This window comes from Sorex fumeus, unplaced genomic scaffold (genome assembly GCF_029834395.1).
Source record: "Sorex fumeus unplaced genomic scaffold, SorFum_2.1 ptg000043l, whole genome shotgun sequence".
Classification (NCBI taxonomy): Eukaryota; Metazoa; Chordata; class Mammalia; order Eulipotyphla; family Soricidae; genus Sorex; species Sorex fumeus.
The window spans coordinates 31611287-31624296 of NW_026606100.1; the positions used below are offsets into that span (position 1 = coordinate 31611287).

Here is a 13010-nt window from a genome sequence, read left to right on the forward strand (position 1 = left end):
TCCATGCTGGAGTTCCAGGTTCAATCCCCATCCTGCATGATTTCCTGAGCACTAGTAGGAATGACCCCCAAGAACTGAGCCAAGAGTAGCCCCCCTCTCCCTCACAGCATCCCTGGGTGTGGATTAAAAACAAAAAACTATAGTGGATGGGGCCTGAATGCAGGTAGTGTGTTTCCTTGCATACAGCTGATCTGGATCTATCCTTGGCATCCCATGTGGTCCCCCCGGAGCACCGCCATGAGTGATTCCTGAGTGCAGAACCAGGAGAAATCCCTGAGCATTTGCCCCCAACCCAAACAACAAAACTAAAGTGGAGCGACAACTCCAGCTCTGATAATAATAGATAAGAAGCAGTTTTCCTCAGGAAGGAGCATATAAAATGGTTGCACAAAAGTGCAATGGAGCACTGCTGAGGGAGACAGGGAATCTCTCAGGGATAACAATAGTACTCCCTTTCAAACACTCCCCACCAACAGATGACTGGGAAAGCACTGCTCCAGGCGTCCCTCGGAATTGATCCCGAGCTTGGGGGACTCAGCGAAAGGATAGCACAGAACTCTGCTGTGAATTCTGGGTGTTAACATCCCAATTAAAAACTGCCAGGCCTTGGGGCTGGAGAGATAGCACAGCGGGTAGGGCGTTTGCCTTGCACGCAGCCAACCCGGGTTCAACTCCCAGCGTCCCATATGGTCCCCTGAGCACCGCCAGGAGCAACTCCTGAGTGCAGAGCCAGGAGTAACCCCTGTGCATTGCCAGGTGTGACCCAAAAAGAAAAAAAAAAAACTGCCAGGCCATGGGCTGGAGCAATAGCACAGCGGGTAGGGCATTTGCCTTGCACGCAGCCGACCTAGGTTTGATTCCAAGCACCGCCAGGAGTAATTCCTGAGTGCATGAACCAGGAGGAACTCCTGTGCATCACCGGGTGTGACCCAAAAAGCAAAATTAATTAATTAATTAATTAAAGAATCAAACAAGAAAAAAAAAAACTGCCAGGCCAAAGGAGTAGGCCGGGCACTCATCCTTCTCAGAACTCTGGATTGCTCGGAAAAAGGAGAGGGACCTGGCTGCCCTTGCTGGTGCCCCCTACTTCGCACACCGGGTCTAGACGCATCCCAAATAAATCAGGGTGGAAGGGGCGGGAGAGCTGCATACTTCACCACTAACTAAGAATGGGAGGTCTGAGGAATTCTGCTCGTAGAAAATTCTAGCATCGCCCGTGCGTTCATTCAACAGTTATTCGGCGTCTATTACGTGCCAGATAGTGTGTTGCCTATTTTTCAAAGTCGCTCGCTAAGCGCAACTAGAGGGCAGAGGGTAGGCCTAGAGCCTAGGAGACGGGCTCCGCCCCTTCTGCGTTGGGCCTTGCCTGCTCCTCCCATCACCGCTGCACTCCGAGGCGGCCACTGGCCCGAGACGAAAATCCGAGCCCGTCCGGCTGCCCATCACCTTCTCCGCCGCGGGCCTCCAGCCCGGTGGCCGAGAAGGCGAGGTCTAACGTTTACGCCGCCGGTCGGTCTTGCGGGGCGGCGGGCGGGGAGGCGCGGGGGGGGGGGGGGGAGGGGGTCCCCGTCGCGGTCGGGATCCATCCGGAACGCTTTCGGACAGGCTCCTCGCGAAGACGGCGCTCGATTTAATCGGCCTGTCCCCGGCTCCGGGAGGCGGACTCGCAGCGGCCGCCCCAAGGCCAGAGCCGCAGCGCAGTGCGCACGCGCGGGAGACCGCGGAGCCACCGATGGAGCCGTCCGGAGGGGAGCAAGCGCCCAGAGCCGTCAGGTACCGAGTGCCGGAGGGGCCGAGACAGGGTCGGGGGAAAGGACCTGGCGGGTGGGGGTGGGGGAGCTGAACACGGGCCGGGTCGAGGGGTCCGCTCTCAGCGGCTGGGACGCAGGAGGGTCACGGAGGAGGAGTCCAGGTGCCGAGCGGCCCAAGGACGCCGTGCCCAGTGTCCCTTTACCCGCAGGCTCCTGGACCTGCCTTGGGAAGACGTGCTGCTCCCACACGTCCTGAGTCTGGTCCCGCTGCGCCAGCTGCTCCGGCTGCAGCGCGTCAGTCGGGCCTTCCAGGCCCTGGTGCAGTTGCACCTGGCGGGGCTGCGCCGCTTTGACGCCGCTCAGGTGAGTCCGGGGCCGGGCCCCGCCCCCCGCCTAGGCCCCGCCCCGCCCGCCTTCAGCCCCGCCCCAGCCCCCCCGGAGCTCAGGTCTACCCTGGCAGACCCCCCTGGGGCCTTCCGAAATGCCAGGGGAGGATGCTACTTGCGGGGAGTGCTCCGGAAGGACGGGTACCGGGTGTTCCCCGAGGGCGTTTGGGGGTTTCCTCCGGGTGGGCGGCTGCCCGGAAAGAACTCTCGGAGCGGACTGGCAGCGCCCTCCGGGTTCGGGGCTCGGCTGAGTGTCGCCTCCCCGCCCGCAGCTGGGTCCGCAGATCCCGCGGGCCGCGTTGACCTGCCTACTGCGGGACGCCGAAGGGCTGCAGGAGCTGGCGCTGGCGCCCTGTCACGAATGGCTCTCAGACGAGGACCTGCTGCCCGTGCTGGCGCGGAACCCACAGCTGCGCAGCGTGGCTCTGGCCAGCTGCGGGCAACTGAGCCGCTGCGCGCTGGGGGCGCTGGCCGAAGGCTGCCCCCGCCTGCAGCGCCTGTCGCTTGCGCACTGTGACTGGGTGGATGGGCTGGCGCTGCGGGGCCTCGCCGACCGCTGCCCCGCTCTCGAGGAGCTGGACCTCACTGCCTGCCGGCAGCTCAAGGATGAAGCCATCGTGTACCTGGCGCAGAGGCGCGGCGCGAGCCTTCGCAGCGTCTCGCTCGCCGTTAATGCCAACGTGGGGGACACCGCCGTCCAGGAGTTGGCCCGCAACTGCCCGCAGCTCCAGCACCTTGACCTAACCGGCTGCCTCCGTGTGGGAAGCGACAGCATCAGGTGCCAAGGCCAAGGGGCTGGTGGTTAGTTACTGCTGAGGGTCAGGGTGGGTACTGGTAGTCAAAAGGTAGAAACCAGGTCTTCTGGATCTTTCTGCCACATAACCTCCAATTCAAAGCAGGAAGCCTCTAGAATTGCTTAAGCAGAGAAACCACCATCGCCCTGCGCGCCAGTTTAAAAAGTTTGGGGACAGGAGTTGAGAAACACCTGGCAGTGCTAAGGGGAGGTTGCCGGTGGGCCTAGCATGCACTGAACTCTCTCCGACCCACTCAGAACTTCTGGATGGGCAGATGGGGGTTGTGGTACCTCTGAGATCATGGGGAAGAGTTCGTGGGAAACCTTGCCATCTTTGGCAGATCTTTAGAGCAGGACGCCCTTTTAAAGAGGAAATCTCAAGGCCACAGTAATAGTACAGCGCCTAGGGTATATCTGCCTTGCATGAGGCAACCCGGTTTCAATCCTCATGTAGTCCCTGAGCCTGCCAGGAGTGATCCCTGAGCACCACGGGGAGCACAACATAGCCCCCCACACACCAAAGAAAAAAAGGAAGTCCCCATTTCAGTGGAGACCCCAAGTGTATGAAAGTAGAAAAGATGCCCAGACTAGAGGGAAGAAGAGGTATTTGCAGCACCCCCTCGCGATAGTGACTCTAGCTCCGCTTCTCCCAGGACTTTGGCCGAGTACTGCCCGGCGCTGCGTTCACTGCGGGTTCGACACTGCCACCATGTGGCTGAAGTCAGCCTGAGCCGCTTGCGGAAGCGTGGTGTGGACATCGATGTGGAGCCACCACTGCACCAGGCCCTGGTACTGCTGCGGGACATGGCCGGCTTCGCACCCTTCGTCAACCTGCAGGTCTAACTCACGCTCCCATGGGACACAGCTGGACTGTGTGGCCGGGCCTGACTGTGAGCTAGAGGGAAGCCGGACTGTGGGGGCCAAGGCCCGGCCCTACCCAGAGCATCCAATAAAGAGCTTTTCACCCCTCTCTTGCCTGGCGCTGCTGCCCTGCTAGAGACGGATTTGAAGATGGGAGAGAAAGTCAGACAGACACAGAATCCCAACACCCCAGCTCTGAGGCAGAAATGACCAGCATGCACTCAGACCTTCCTGGGGCCACCTTTACTATACCCATGGGCAGCTCCAAGAGGAGATTAACACTGTGGAGAGGAACGTAGAGAAGGGGGCGGGGCTTGGGTGGGCCCTGTGGGAAGTTTAGGGCTCCTGCATCCCTCTGAGGGCTGAGCCGAGAAAGGCTGGTGCTGAGTCCGGCAGGCACCTCAGTGAAAGCGGTACTTCCGGGCGGGCTTGAGGTTGATATATGTAGCCTTCATCTCTTCCGCCTCAGGGTTCCGCACATCTTTGAATCGCTCCCCTTTGGTGCTCACGACCTGGTTGTCAATGTATCGGATCAGCTTCTTGGGCGCCTGTCAAGCCAACAGGGAGTGAGACAAGGAAACCGGGAGACACCTCCCCGCCCCCAAACCCCGCCACACCCCGAGCAGTCCCCCCTCACCTCCTTGGGCGCCATGGGCCGATGCACCTTCTGGTCTTCTGCACTATCCACCATCATGTACCTGCCAAAAACCAGCTGCGTGATGGTCCTACCGCCCTCCTGGGACGACCCCCCCCCCCAGGGCTCCACCAGCCTAGCCCAGACTCACTTCTGCAGGATGAAAGACTTCAGCTCATCCTTCTGGGGGCCCCTGAGGCACCTGGGCAGGTCCTGCAGAAAAGGGAAGCCTGGTCTCGGCCCTGTGGCACCAGCAGGGCCCAGGGACAAGCTCTGGGCAGGGGCTTAACACTAAGATGTATGGAGCTAAGGCTACTACAGGGGGGTAGGGCCGTGGCAGGGATACCTGGCTGGGGCCATCCCAGGCTGGAGGCCCCTCCTTCCCCTCTACCAGCATCTGCACAGCCTCTTCCAAGTCCCCCCGAGCTTTGGCCAGCACCCACTGGGCCTGCTCCACTGAACAGGTGGGGAAGACCTCCAGGAGAACATCCACTCCTGGCAGCAGGTCTTCCTCAGTCCCAGCTGCCTGTGGACATCAATGTCGACAAGAGGTATTACTTCCTCCTTTGCCACCCCTCGCCCCCTTGTTGGTGCCCTCCTCCTCTGCCAGTACCTCATCGTGGGCGTCCCCAGTAGCGACAAGAGAAGACCTAGTTTCTTCTTTGAGCTTTTCAGGCCTCTGGAGGGGTTCTGGGGAGAAGGGGACCTGACCTTGGACCTCAGAGCTCTGCGGGTGCAGGTTCTCTTGAAGAGGCAAAGAAGAGTATCAGGTGGGCCAGGATGTTAGGGTTTGGCGGTTAGAGGCTGATGCCCAGCTCCCAGACTCACCTTTGTTCCTGGCGCTGCTGAGCTGCTCTGACAGCTTCTGCATCATGTCTCCTATTGTCCCCCTAAAAAAAAAAAGGCAAGGAGAGTGATGAGCGACGGCCCCGCCACTATCGGCCAGCCCCCCTCATCCTTGCGGCTCCAGCCAGGCCCCCACCTGGGGATGTGCGCGAAGCCGGGCACGTAGGCCTCCATCATCTCGGTGAAGGCTTCCATGTCGAAGTTTTCCTCTGACGGGCCGGCGGGGCCCAAGTCCTCCAGGACCCCGAGCACATAGGAGAAGATGACCTCATCTAAGCCGCTGAGGAAGGGGACACACCATGCTGGGTAGGATGTAGATCCCCACCCGTCTGAGACGCCGACTCTCAGCTCCATGGGGTCCATGAGTCTGCCCTCAATCCTTGTGTTGGAGTATTCCACCCTCCCTCCGTTTCCCATCGGTCCCACTGGGTGACAAGGACAGTGTCAAAGGGAAGGTCAGACCCGCAAGTCAGCACCAGCACCCCCACCCCTCACCACCACAGGTACCCCCAAGGTAGGAGCTCCCTGCCCCAGCCCTCCCACGAGGCAGAGTGCTGTCCCGCAGCTCCTGCCCTGGCCCTGGCCACATCCTCCTGCTGGGAGTGCTGGTCTACCTGAGGTCAGCCTCTGGGAGGTGCGTCTGGACAAAGGCGAGCAGGGCTGTGCTCACGATCCTCTCCAGCTCCATGATCTCGCTTCTGAAGGGACACAAGGCGTGGGGCAGCCAGCTCCTCCCTCTGGCCCGCCCGGGGGAAACCATCTGTGGCTGCTCCCTGTGGGCCCCTGCCCCGCCCACTCCCCCAGTCTGAGACAGGGCAGGGCAGTGTCTCAGGACGTCTCCAGGGGATGTTCCTCCCACCCCATCCTGACCTCTCCCATCTCCCCAGTGCAGGCCCAAACCCTTGCCAAGAAGCCAAGGTCTGGGGGTCACATGCCTCCTGGTGGAGGAATCCCATCACCAAGAGGCCCACTTAGCCCCCCGAGTTCCACCACAAGGGGCCCATTGTGTAGCATCCCCAGGAACAGGCCTTGGAAGGAGCTTGGCCCTTGTCCCCCACCTCGCCCCCCCAGAACGGACCACCCACCCTCTGCACAAAGAGGCTTTTCTGGTTGTGGGACGCAGACAGAAGGGGAAGTCCTCCATGAATTCTCTTCTTGTCCAACCCCGCCTTCCCAACAGCAGTGGGCTACCTACGAAGGCCCTTCCTTCCTGGCAAGGCTGGGGCGGACCTCTCTAGCCGCACCCACCCTGCTCACGCACCCCACCCCAGCTGCACCAGCACCCCGGCTGCTCCTTCTCTAGACTCTAGACTCTGCTTCTAGACTCCTAGACTCTCCAGATGCCCCCATAGTTCACACACACACACACACACACACACACACACCTGGTTCTGATATTACCTCGAGAGACCTACACACACACACACACACACACACACCTGGCTCTGATATTACCTCTGAGAGACCTTCCTGATGAACCTTCCCAAACACCCTCATCCCCTGCCTGGACTGAAGCGCAATTATTCGGTTTACTTACCTATTATCTATCTCTTTCATAAATTCCAAACAGAGGCACTTAGTCACTGTATAATGGTATAACCCAACACCTAGAAAAACCCCCATACTTGGTAGATATGCAATAAATACTAATTATTTCATTCTCGCCTGTATGCATTTAACACCCCCTTCTCCCCGAAAGGAGTCTATATTTGGGAGCCAGGAACATGGGGATGCTAATGAACAGCTGATGGTCCAAATGTCTGCTCATCACCCCACTCAGAAGATCTAGCATAGGGGCCAGAACAATAGTAGAGTGGGTTTGATCCCTGGCACCCAAGCCCACCAGGAGTGACTCGCGAGGGCGGAGTCAGGAGTAACTCATGAGAACTACTGGGTTTGGCCCCAAAATAAAACAAACCAAAAAAAGATTCAGAGGAACTCCAGTTCCACCCACCCCATTCTCACTCCATCTTGTGGGCATCCTTCCTCCAAATATACGCCCAGCCCCCCTGCGCCCACTGATACCACATTCAGTCACTCTGCTGCCAAGCCCGAGATGCAAAGATTTTCCCATTTCCTGCTCTCCCCACACCCGCGGCTGGACTCAAGCAGTGATCAGGCCCTGACCATTCCACTCCTAATTCCAGATCATGGGTTCCCAAATGCTCAATTCTACTCCTTCACTCTACCCACATCTCCCCAACTCCAGCCTGGATCCTCCAACATCTTGATCAGAATTTCTCAGGCTACATTCACAAGTTAGTCATTCAAGTTGGTCTAATCATAGTAAACCACAGATCAACTTGCCCGTGTTGCCTGGTTCTGACTTACCAAAACAACCCAAACCAAAAAAAACCCAAGAACACAAAAACCCAGCAATTTGGGGCTGGAGAGATAGCACAGTGGGTAGGGCGTTTGCCTTGCACGCGGCCGACCCAGGTTCGATTCCCAGCATCCCATATGGTCCCCTGAGCACCACCAGGAGTAATTCCTGAGTGCAAAGCCAGGAGTAACCCCTGAGTATCGCCGGGTGTGACCCAAAAAGCAAAAAAAAAAAAAAAAAAACCAGCAATTTCTTTTTTTTTTTTTAATGTAGGAGTACTGCTATTTATTCAGCCACTGATTAGCTGATTGAATTGGGCATGAACTCCACAAACCCAGCAGTTTCTTCGGATTTGAGCTAACATTTGCCCATTGGAAAGCATCAGTGTTGAGTCTGAGCATCATGACTTCCACTCTCTGGCCGTTTCTACCACAGCGCCCTCCCTCTGCTGCCCTCTAAAGGTGGAACCAAAGTTCAGGCTCAGAACTGCTCTTCCTCCCTTAACCCTTGCTTTTTCTCCCTCCTCCTCACCAGGAGGTCTGCACATACATCTTTTTTCCTCCCAGTTCCATGGATGGAACTCAGGGCCTCAGGGAAGGCAAGTGCTCTGCTGCTGAGCTACATCCCTGGCCCTCTGCCCACATCTTTGTTTTTGTGCCACACCCAGCTGTGCTCAAGGCTGACTCCTGGCTTTGCGCCCAGGGGTCGCTCCTGGTGAGGCTTGGGGGACCATATGTGGGGTTCAGGGTCAGCCGTGCACAAGGCAAACGCCTTACCCTCCATACTGTCTCTCCAGCAACTCTGGCCCACATCTTGATGTACCAACTCCTGCCAGTCAGTAATTCCCAAACATCTCACCCCCACATCTAGACTCCTGAGCTCTAGATTTCTTCTTCTATTTTTTTCTTTTTTCTTTTTGGATCACACCCGGCGATGCACAGGGGTTACTCCTGGCTCTGCACTCAGGAGTTACTCCTGGAGGTGCTCAGGGGACCATATGAGATGCTGGGAATCGAATCCGGGTTGATCGGATGCAAGGCAAATGTCCTACCCGCTGTGCTATTGCTCCAGCCCTACATTTCTTCTTCTGCCTCTCTGAAACCTTCATGGAGCAGATTTAAAATGCCCCTAAACACATTCTCCCAAGTCTTGTCCTGCTCTCAGACTTCCCTCGGGAAAGGGAAACGGATGTCCACGCACCCACGGTTCCTGCCACAAGTCCAGGAATGACCCTGGACACGGCTTCCCACATCTGACCACTCATCGGTCCTGACCACCATCTCTGAGCTCATCACTTTCTACTCCCACTCTACCCTTCTTTTATTTATTTATTTTATTTTTGGGGCCACGCCTAACTGTGCTCAAAAGTTACTCTTGGTTCTGCATTTAGGAATTATTCCTTCCAGTGCTTGGGGGACCTGAGGATAGGGGATGCTGGGAATCGAGCCTGGGATGGTGCAAGCCAAGCAACCTGTCCACTGCACTATCTCTGGCCCCTCATCTCATCCCCAACCCTTCTCCCCAGTGCCATCACTGCCCCAACAACCTAATGTCCACACCATAGCTGAGCCATCTTTACCAAAAAGCATGTTTGTCTTACTTAAAAATCTATCAGTGGCGGGGGCCGGAGTGATAGCACAGTGGGTGGGGCATTTGCCTTTGCACGCGGCCGATCTGGGTTCGATCCCCGGCATCCCATATGGTCCCCCAAGCACCTCCGGGAATAATTCCTGAGTGCAGAGCCAGGAATAACCCCTGAGTGCAGAGCCAGGAATAACCCCTGAGCATCACTGGGTGTGACCCAAAAAGCAAAAATAAATAAATAAATCTATCAGTGGCTTCTCCATCTTTCACATATGCCCAGATTCTTCTGTGGCTTTGCCTCAGTGCTCACCCCTGCCTCCACGCCCCCACCAACCTGGGTCTCTCCCTTCCACCTGCTTGCCTGCACCAGCACCTTCCAGGTCTGTTAACCACATCCTTCGCCCAGGATCTGGCCTGGACCCTCCGTCTCCCCTTCAATCGCAGACTATACCAAGCTGGGCCTTTCACATCTATAATGACAGGACTGTTTGGTCAATGTTTAATGTTCTTCCACTTTTTTTGGAGGGGGGGGGTTTGCTCAGGGGACTCAGTGTTCAGTCAACCAGCCTGAGGTTCAGTACTGAGAACCAAGGATATGGTGCTCCTTGAGCCCTGGGGTACAGGTGGTTGCCTGGGGCCACCCTGGCTGGGCACAGGAGCCTCCAGGGCCACACTCACCAGGGCTGGGGTGCCAGGAATTGAACATGAGTCAGCCCCATGCAAAGCCTTAATCCCTGCACTGTCTCTCTGGCCTTTCGGCTGTTTTAAAACACATACCTGGCATATTCACCAATGGACCCTCAGTATCTCCCACGAAACACACTCCATGAAGAGTTACCTCCAACTTCACAGGTGAAGAAACAAGCTGATGCCTTTAGTGGCTTGAGAGAGGTCACTTGGCCTGAATCTGGTCAGCATTCAAATCCACAGCTGGGAATGGGGCTCAGTTAAAGAGCATAGGCTTCATGTGTGTGAGTCCCTGGGTCTCACCCCCAGCACAGAGAATCACAAGTTCTTGGCCCCATCCAAATCTCCAGCAGTCTGTATAGGGTCGGGGATGTGGCAAAGTGGTAGAGCATATGCCTTGCATGAGTGAGGCCCTGGGCCCAATGCCAGCATTACAAGGCTGCTTGAGGACCACCAGGGATGACCCTGATGGTTCCCAAGCCATCACCAAGAGTGGCCTCAGACCCCTAAGCAACGCCGGGTGTGGCCTTCACAACAATAAAATAATAACAGGATGGGGAGATAGCTCAGTGGGCAGAAGCACAGGCTTTGTTTGTACCCAGGAGCCAGGGTTTGGTACTTGGCACCACATGGTCATCCCCCCACCCCCTCCAGCACCAGAGAGTAGCCCCTCAAGCACTGCAGGGAGTGACCCCTCCAAACTAACATAAATCTGGGTTGCAGCCTGGGAAGTGGCTCAGCAGTAGAGCGTCTGTCCCACACACGTGAGACCCTGGGTTCCAGGCATCCCCATCAAATAAATCCCCACAAATAAAAAAAATCCAGGTCGTCTAGGGGGGGTGTCTATTTGTTTTCTTTTGTTTGGGGGTCACACCCAGCTATGATCAGGGTTTACTCCTGGATCTGTACTCATGGATCACTCCTGGCAGGGTTCCGGGGACCCTAGGGGGTACCTGGGATCTAACTGGGGTCAGCTGCATGCAAGGCAAGTGCCTCTCCAGCTATACTATCTCACCAGCCCCTCAGGGCAGCACCAGGAAGGGGGATATCTAAGAAGACAGGTACAGCCACCCTCTCTGAGGGCAGTTCCCTGGTCCCTTGAGAGGTATCAGTTACTGTGCCAGCACATGCCTTGTATAGGGGACACTCTGGGCAGCCGGTCTAAGCTGCCCGAGCCTAGCTGGGGAGGCCCATCTTCTGCTCCCCAACCCGAGCACTGGAGCTGAGCCCTGGGGTGGAGCAGAACTGTTGGCCTCAACACACCAGGTGCTATCAGCCCCCACCTCTAGACCTACATGCACCCTGGGGGACCTCAATACTGGCTGCTGGCAGCTCTCTGGCAGGACAAAGGCACTGAGGCCCAGGTTCTAGGAAGAAGCTGTCGGGATGGGGCTCATGCCTCTAGGTTCTAGGCAAGGTCAGACAGCCTGGAAGCTGCTACTGACTAACTCCTCACCTGGACGGACGGGGACACAGACAAACACACACACACACACACACACACAACCCCCAGATCTAGAGGCACATCCAGCCATGCTGGGAAACAGTCACACACACACACACACACACACACACACACCCCAGATCTAGAGGCACATCCAGCCATGCTGGGGAACAGTGGTGCCCAGGATGAACCCCAGCTCCCACATGGCGAGCATGTGCTCTGGCTCTCAAGCTTCTCCCTGCCCTGCCTTGAGCTTTTGTTTGTTTTGGGGTCACACCCAGAGGTCCTCAGGGCTTACTCTGGGCCCTGTGCTCAGTAACCACTTCTGGCAGGACTTAGGGGACCAAAGGAGGTGCCAGGATCCAACCCAAGTCCACTCCATGCAAAGCAAACTCCCTATCCTCTATACTCTCTCCGGCCCCTGCTCCTGTTTCCCTGCTCGGACAGCCTTACCTGAGAATCTTGTCTCCTACCACTCTGCCCTCACATCTTGCAGGACTCACTTCCTCCCTGAAGCCAGCCAGGACTGCCTCTTTCTCACTACCTTCAGCTGGCCAGAGAACTTCCCTGAGCAAAGCACAGGCCTAACTCTCCACGTGCACCATGCAAACCTCGGGGCGACTATAAGGAAGAAGTGCGATGCTGGTCCCTGGCCATGGGCCACTGCTCACGGGTGGCGGGAGATTGGGGAAGGCCATGTGGGAGGAGTCCTGGGCAGCGGTGAGGGACCAGTCTCGGCCACTGCGGGGTCTAGCAGGGAGGTCGTCCCGCTTATCCCTGCCGCCATGAAGTCGGGCTCCTGGGGGTCTCGGTCCCATAATGCAGGTCCCGGAGGGCATCACCGTCCTCCGACCCCCAAGCCGGGTCTCAGAGCCGCCAAGGACATGAAGGGGAACAACGACGGATTCGCACATCCCAAGTCAGGCGGGAGCACAAACGGTGATGGTAGCCGACGCCTAAAGCAGGAGCCCCTTAAACAAGCTTAGCGGGGCGACCTGCCAGGGTCCACCACGGCGGGGTGAGGGCGCCGGGATGCGGTTACGGCCCTGGGCGGGAGCGGGCCGAGGGACGCCGGCCTGGGCAAGCTGGGAGGTGCCGGGCCACGGCGAGAATCAAAGACGGGGGTCCGGCGGGCCCCAGCGGCTACCGTGGGGCACACACAGGGCGGGGACCCAGGGTCAGCGCTCTCCACGGCTCTCCCAGACCCGGACCGGGGGTGCAGGAGGGGTAAATCACCTGCTCCGTCGGGCGCCGCCGGCGACTTGTCCCGCGCCGTGCAGCTCTCATTCCCCCCAGCCCCACCAACGAGATCAAAGGCGGGGCCCAGAGCGGTTCTCTTCTAGGAGCGCCCCGGCAGCCATTTTTGAGAAGGGCGCTTGCCCACGAGTGGGCGGGGCCTCTGCGTTCATTCCCTTTTGTCCTGGGGTCTGGCTCGGGCTCGCGCGGCGGCCATATTTGCTGCGAGTGGGGAGGAGTTATGTAAGGGGAGGAGTTACGTGAGGGGGAGGAGCCAGAGGGGGAGAAGCCTCAGTGATGGACAGCGCCGTTGCCCCTTCCCTTAGCTACCGCCTGATGCTTCGCCTCCGCCTTAATCCTTGCCCCAGCAAATCTCCTCAAATCCTAAAGCTCTCTCCCAAACCGGCTACTTTTCCCCAATCCAGATTTAATATCGTCACCCGATTAGCTCCTAGGTGATTATTT

The 13010-nt window shown here is 57.7% G+C and overlaps 2 protein-coding genes across 3 annotated transcripts; one reads left to right on the plus strand and one right to left on the minus strand.

Annotated features, from left to right (window-relative positions):
• The first annotated feature begins 1387 nt into the window (after positions 1-1387).
• On the plus strand, positions 1388-3899 carry FBXL15 (F-box and leucine rich repeat protein 15). Of its 2 annotated transcripts, XM_056121022.1 has the most exons (5): positions 1388-1509; positions 1606-1773; positions 1961-2114; positions 2410-2915; positions 3584-3899. In XM_056121022.1, exons 2-5 carry the CDS (start codon positions 1733-1735, stop codon positions 3771-3773), a joined length of 891 nt encoding a protein of 296 aa, XP_055976997.1. In that variant the 5' UTR covers positions 1388-1509; positions 1606-1732; the 3' UTR covers positions 3774-3899. The 2 variants fall into 2 exon arrangements, with proteins under 2 accessions (XP_055976997.1, XP_055976998.1); XM_056121023.1 differs by lacking the exon at positions 1388-1509 and having other exon boundaries at positions 1548-1773.
• A 116-nt stretch (positions 3900-4015) lies between these two features.
• On the minus strand, positions 4016-12762 carry CUEDC2 (CUE domain containing 2). The gene is made up of 9 exons (XM_056121024.1): positions 12546-12762; positions 5886-5969; positions 5408-5551; positions 5254-5315; positions 5039-5169; positions 4772-4951; positions 4577-4638; positions 4429-4489; positions 4016-4339 (listed from the first exon to the last, which is right to left on the minus strand). Exons 2-9 carry the CDS (start codon positions 5957-5959, stop codon positions 4193-4195), a joined length of 861 nt encoding a protein of 286 aa, XP_055976999.1. The 5' UTR covers positions 5960-5969; positions 12546-12762; the 3' UTR covers positions 4016-4192.
• Between the last annotated feature and the right edge of the window lie 248 nt (positions 12763-13010).

Coding starts and splice junctions, on each gene's coding strand:
- FBXL15 (XM_056121022.1), top strand. CDS start 1,733: ATGGAGCCGTCCGGAGGGGAGCAAGCGCCCAGAGCCGTCAG. Junction 2,115..2,409: donor GCCGCTTTGACGCCGCTCAG/GTGAGTCCGGGG, acceptor CCCCGCCCGCAG/CTGGGTCCGCAGATCCCGCG. Junction 2,916..3,583: donor GTGGGAAGCGACAGCATCAG/GTGCCAAGGCCA, acceptor CGCTTCTCCCAG/GACTTTGGCCGAGTACTGCC.
- CUEDC2 (XM_056121024.1), bottom strand. CDS start 5,959: ATGGAGCTGGAGAGGATCGTGAGCACAGCCCTGCTCGCCTTTGTCCAG. Junction 4,952..5,038: donor CTGGGGACGCCCACGATGAG/GTACTGGCAGAG, acceptor TGATGTCCACAG/GCAGCTGGGACTGAGGAAGA. Junction 4,639..4,771: donor CCTGGGATGGCCCCAGCCAG/GTATCCCTGCCA, acceptor CCTTTTCTGCAG/GACCTGCCCAGGTGCCTCAG.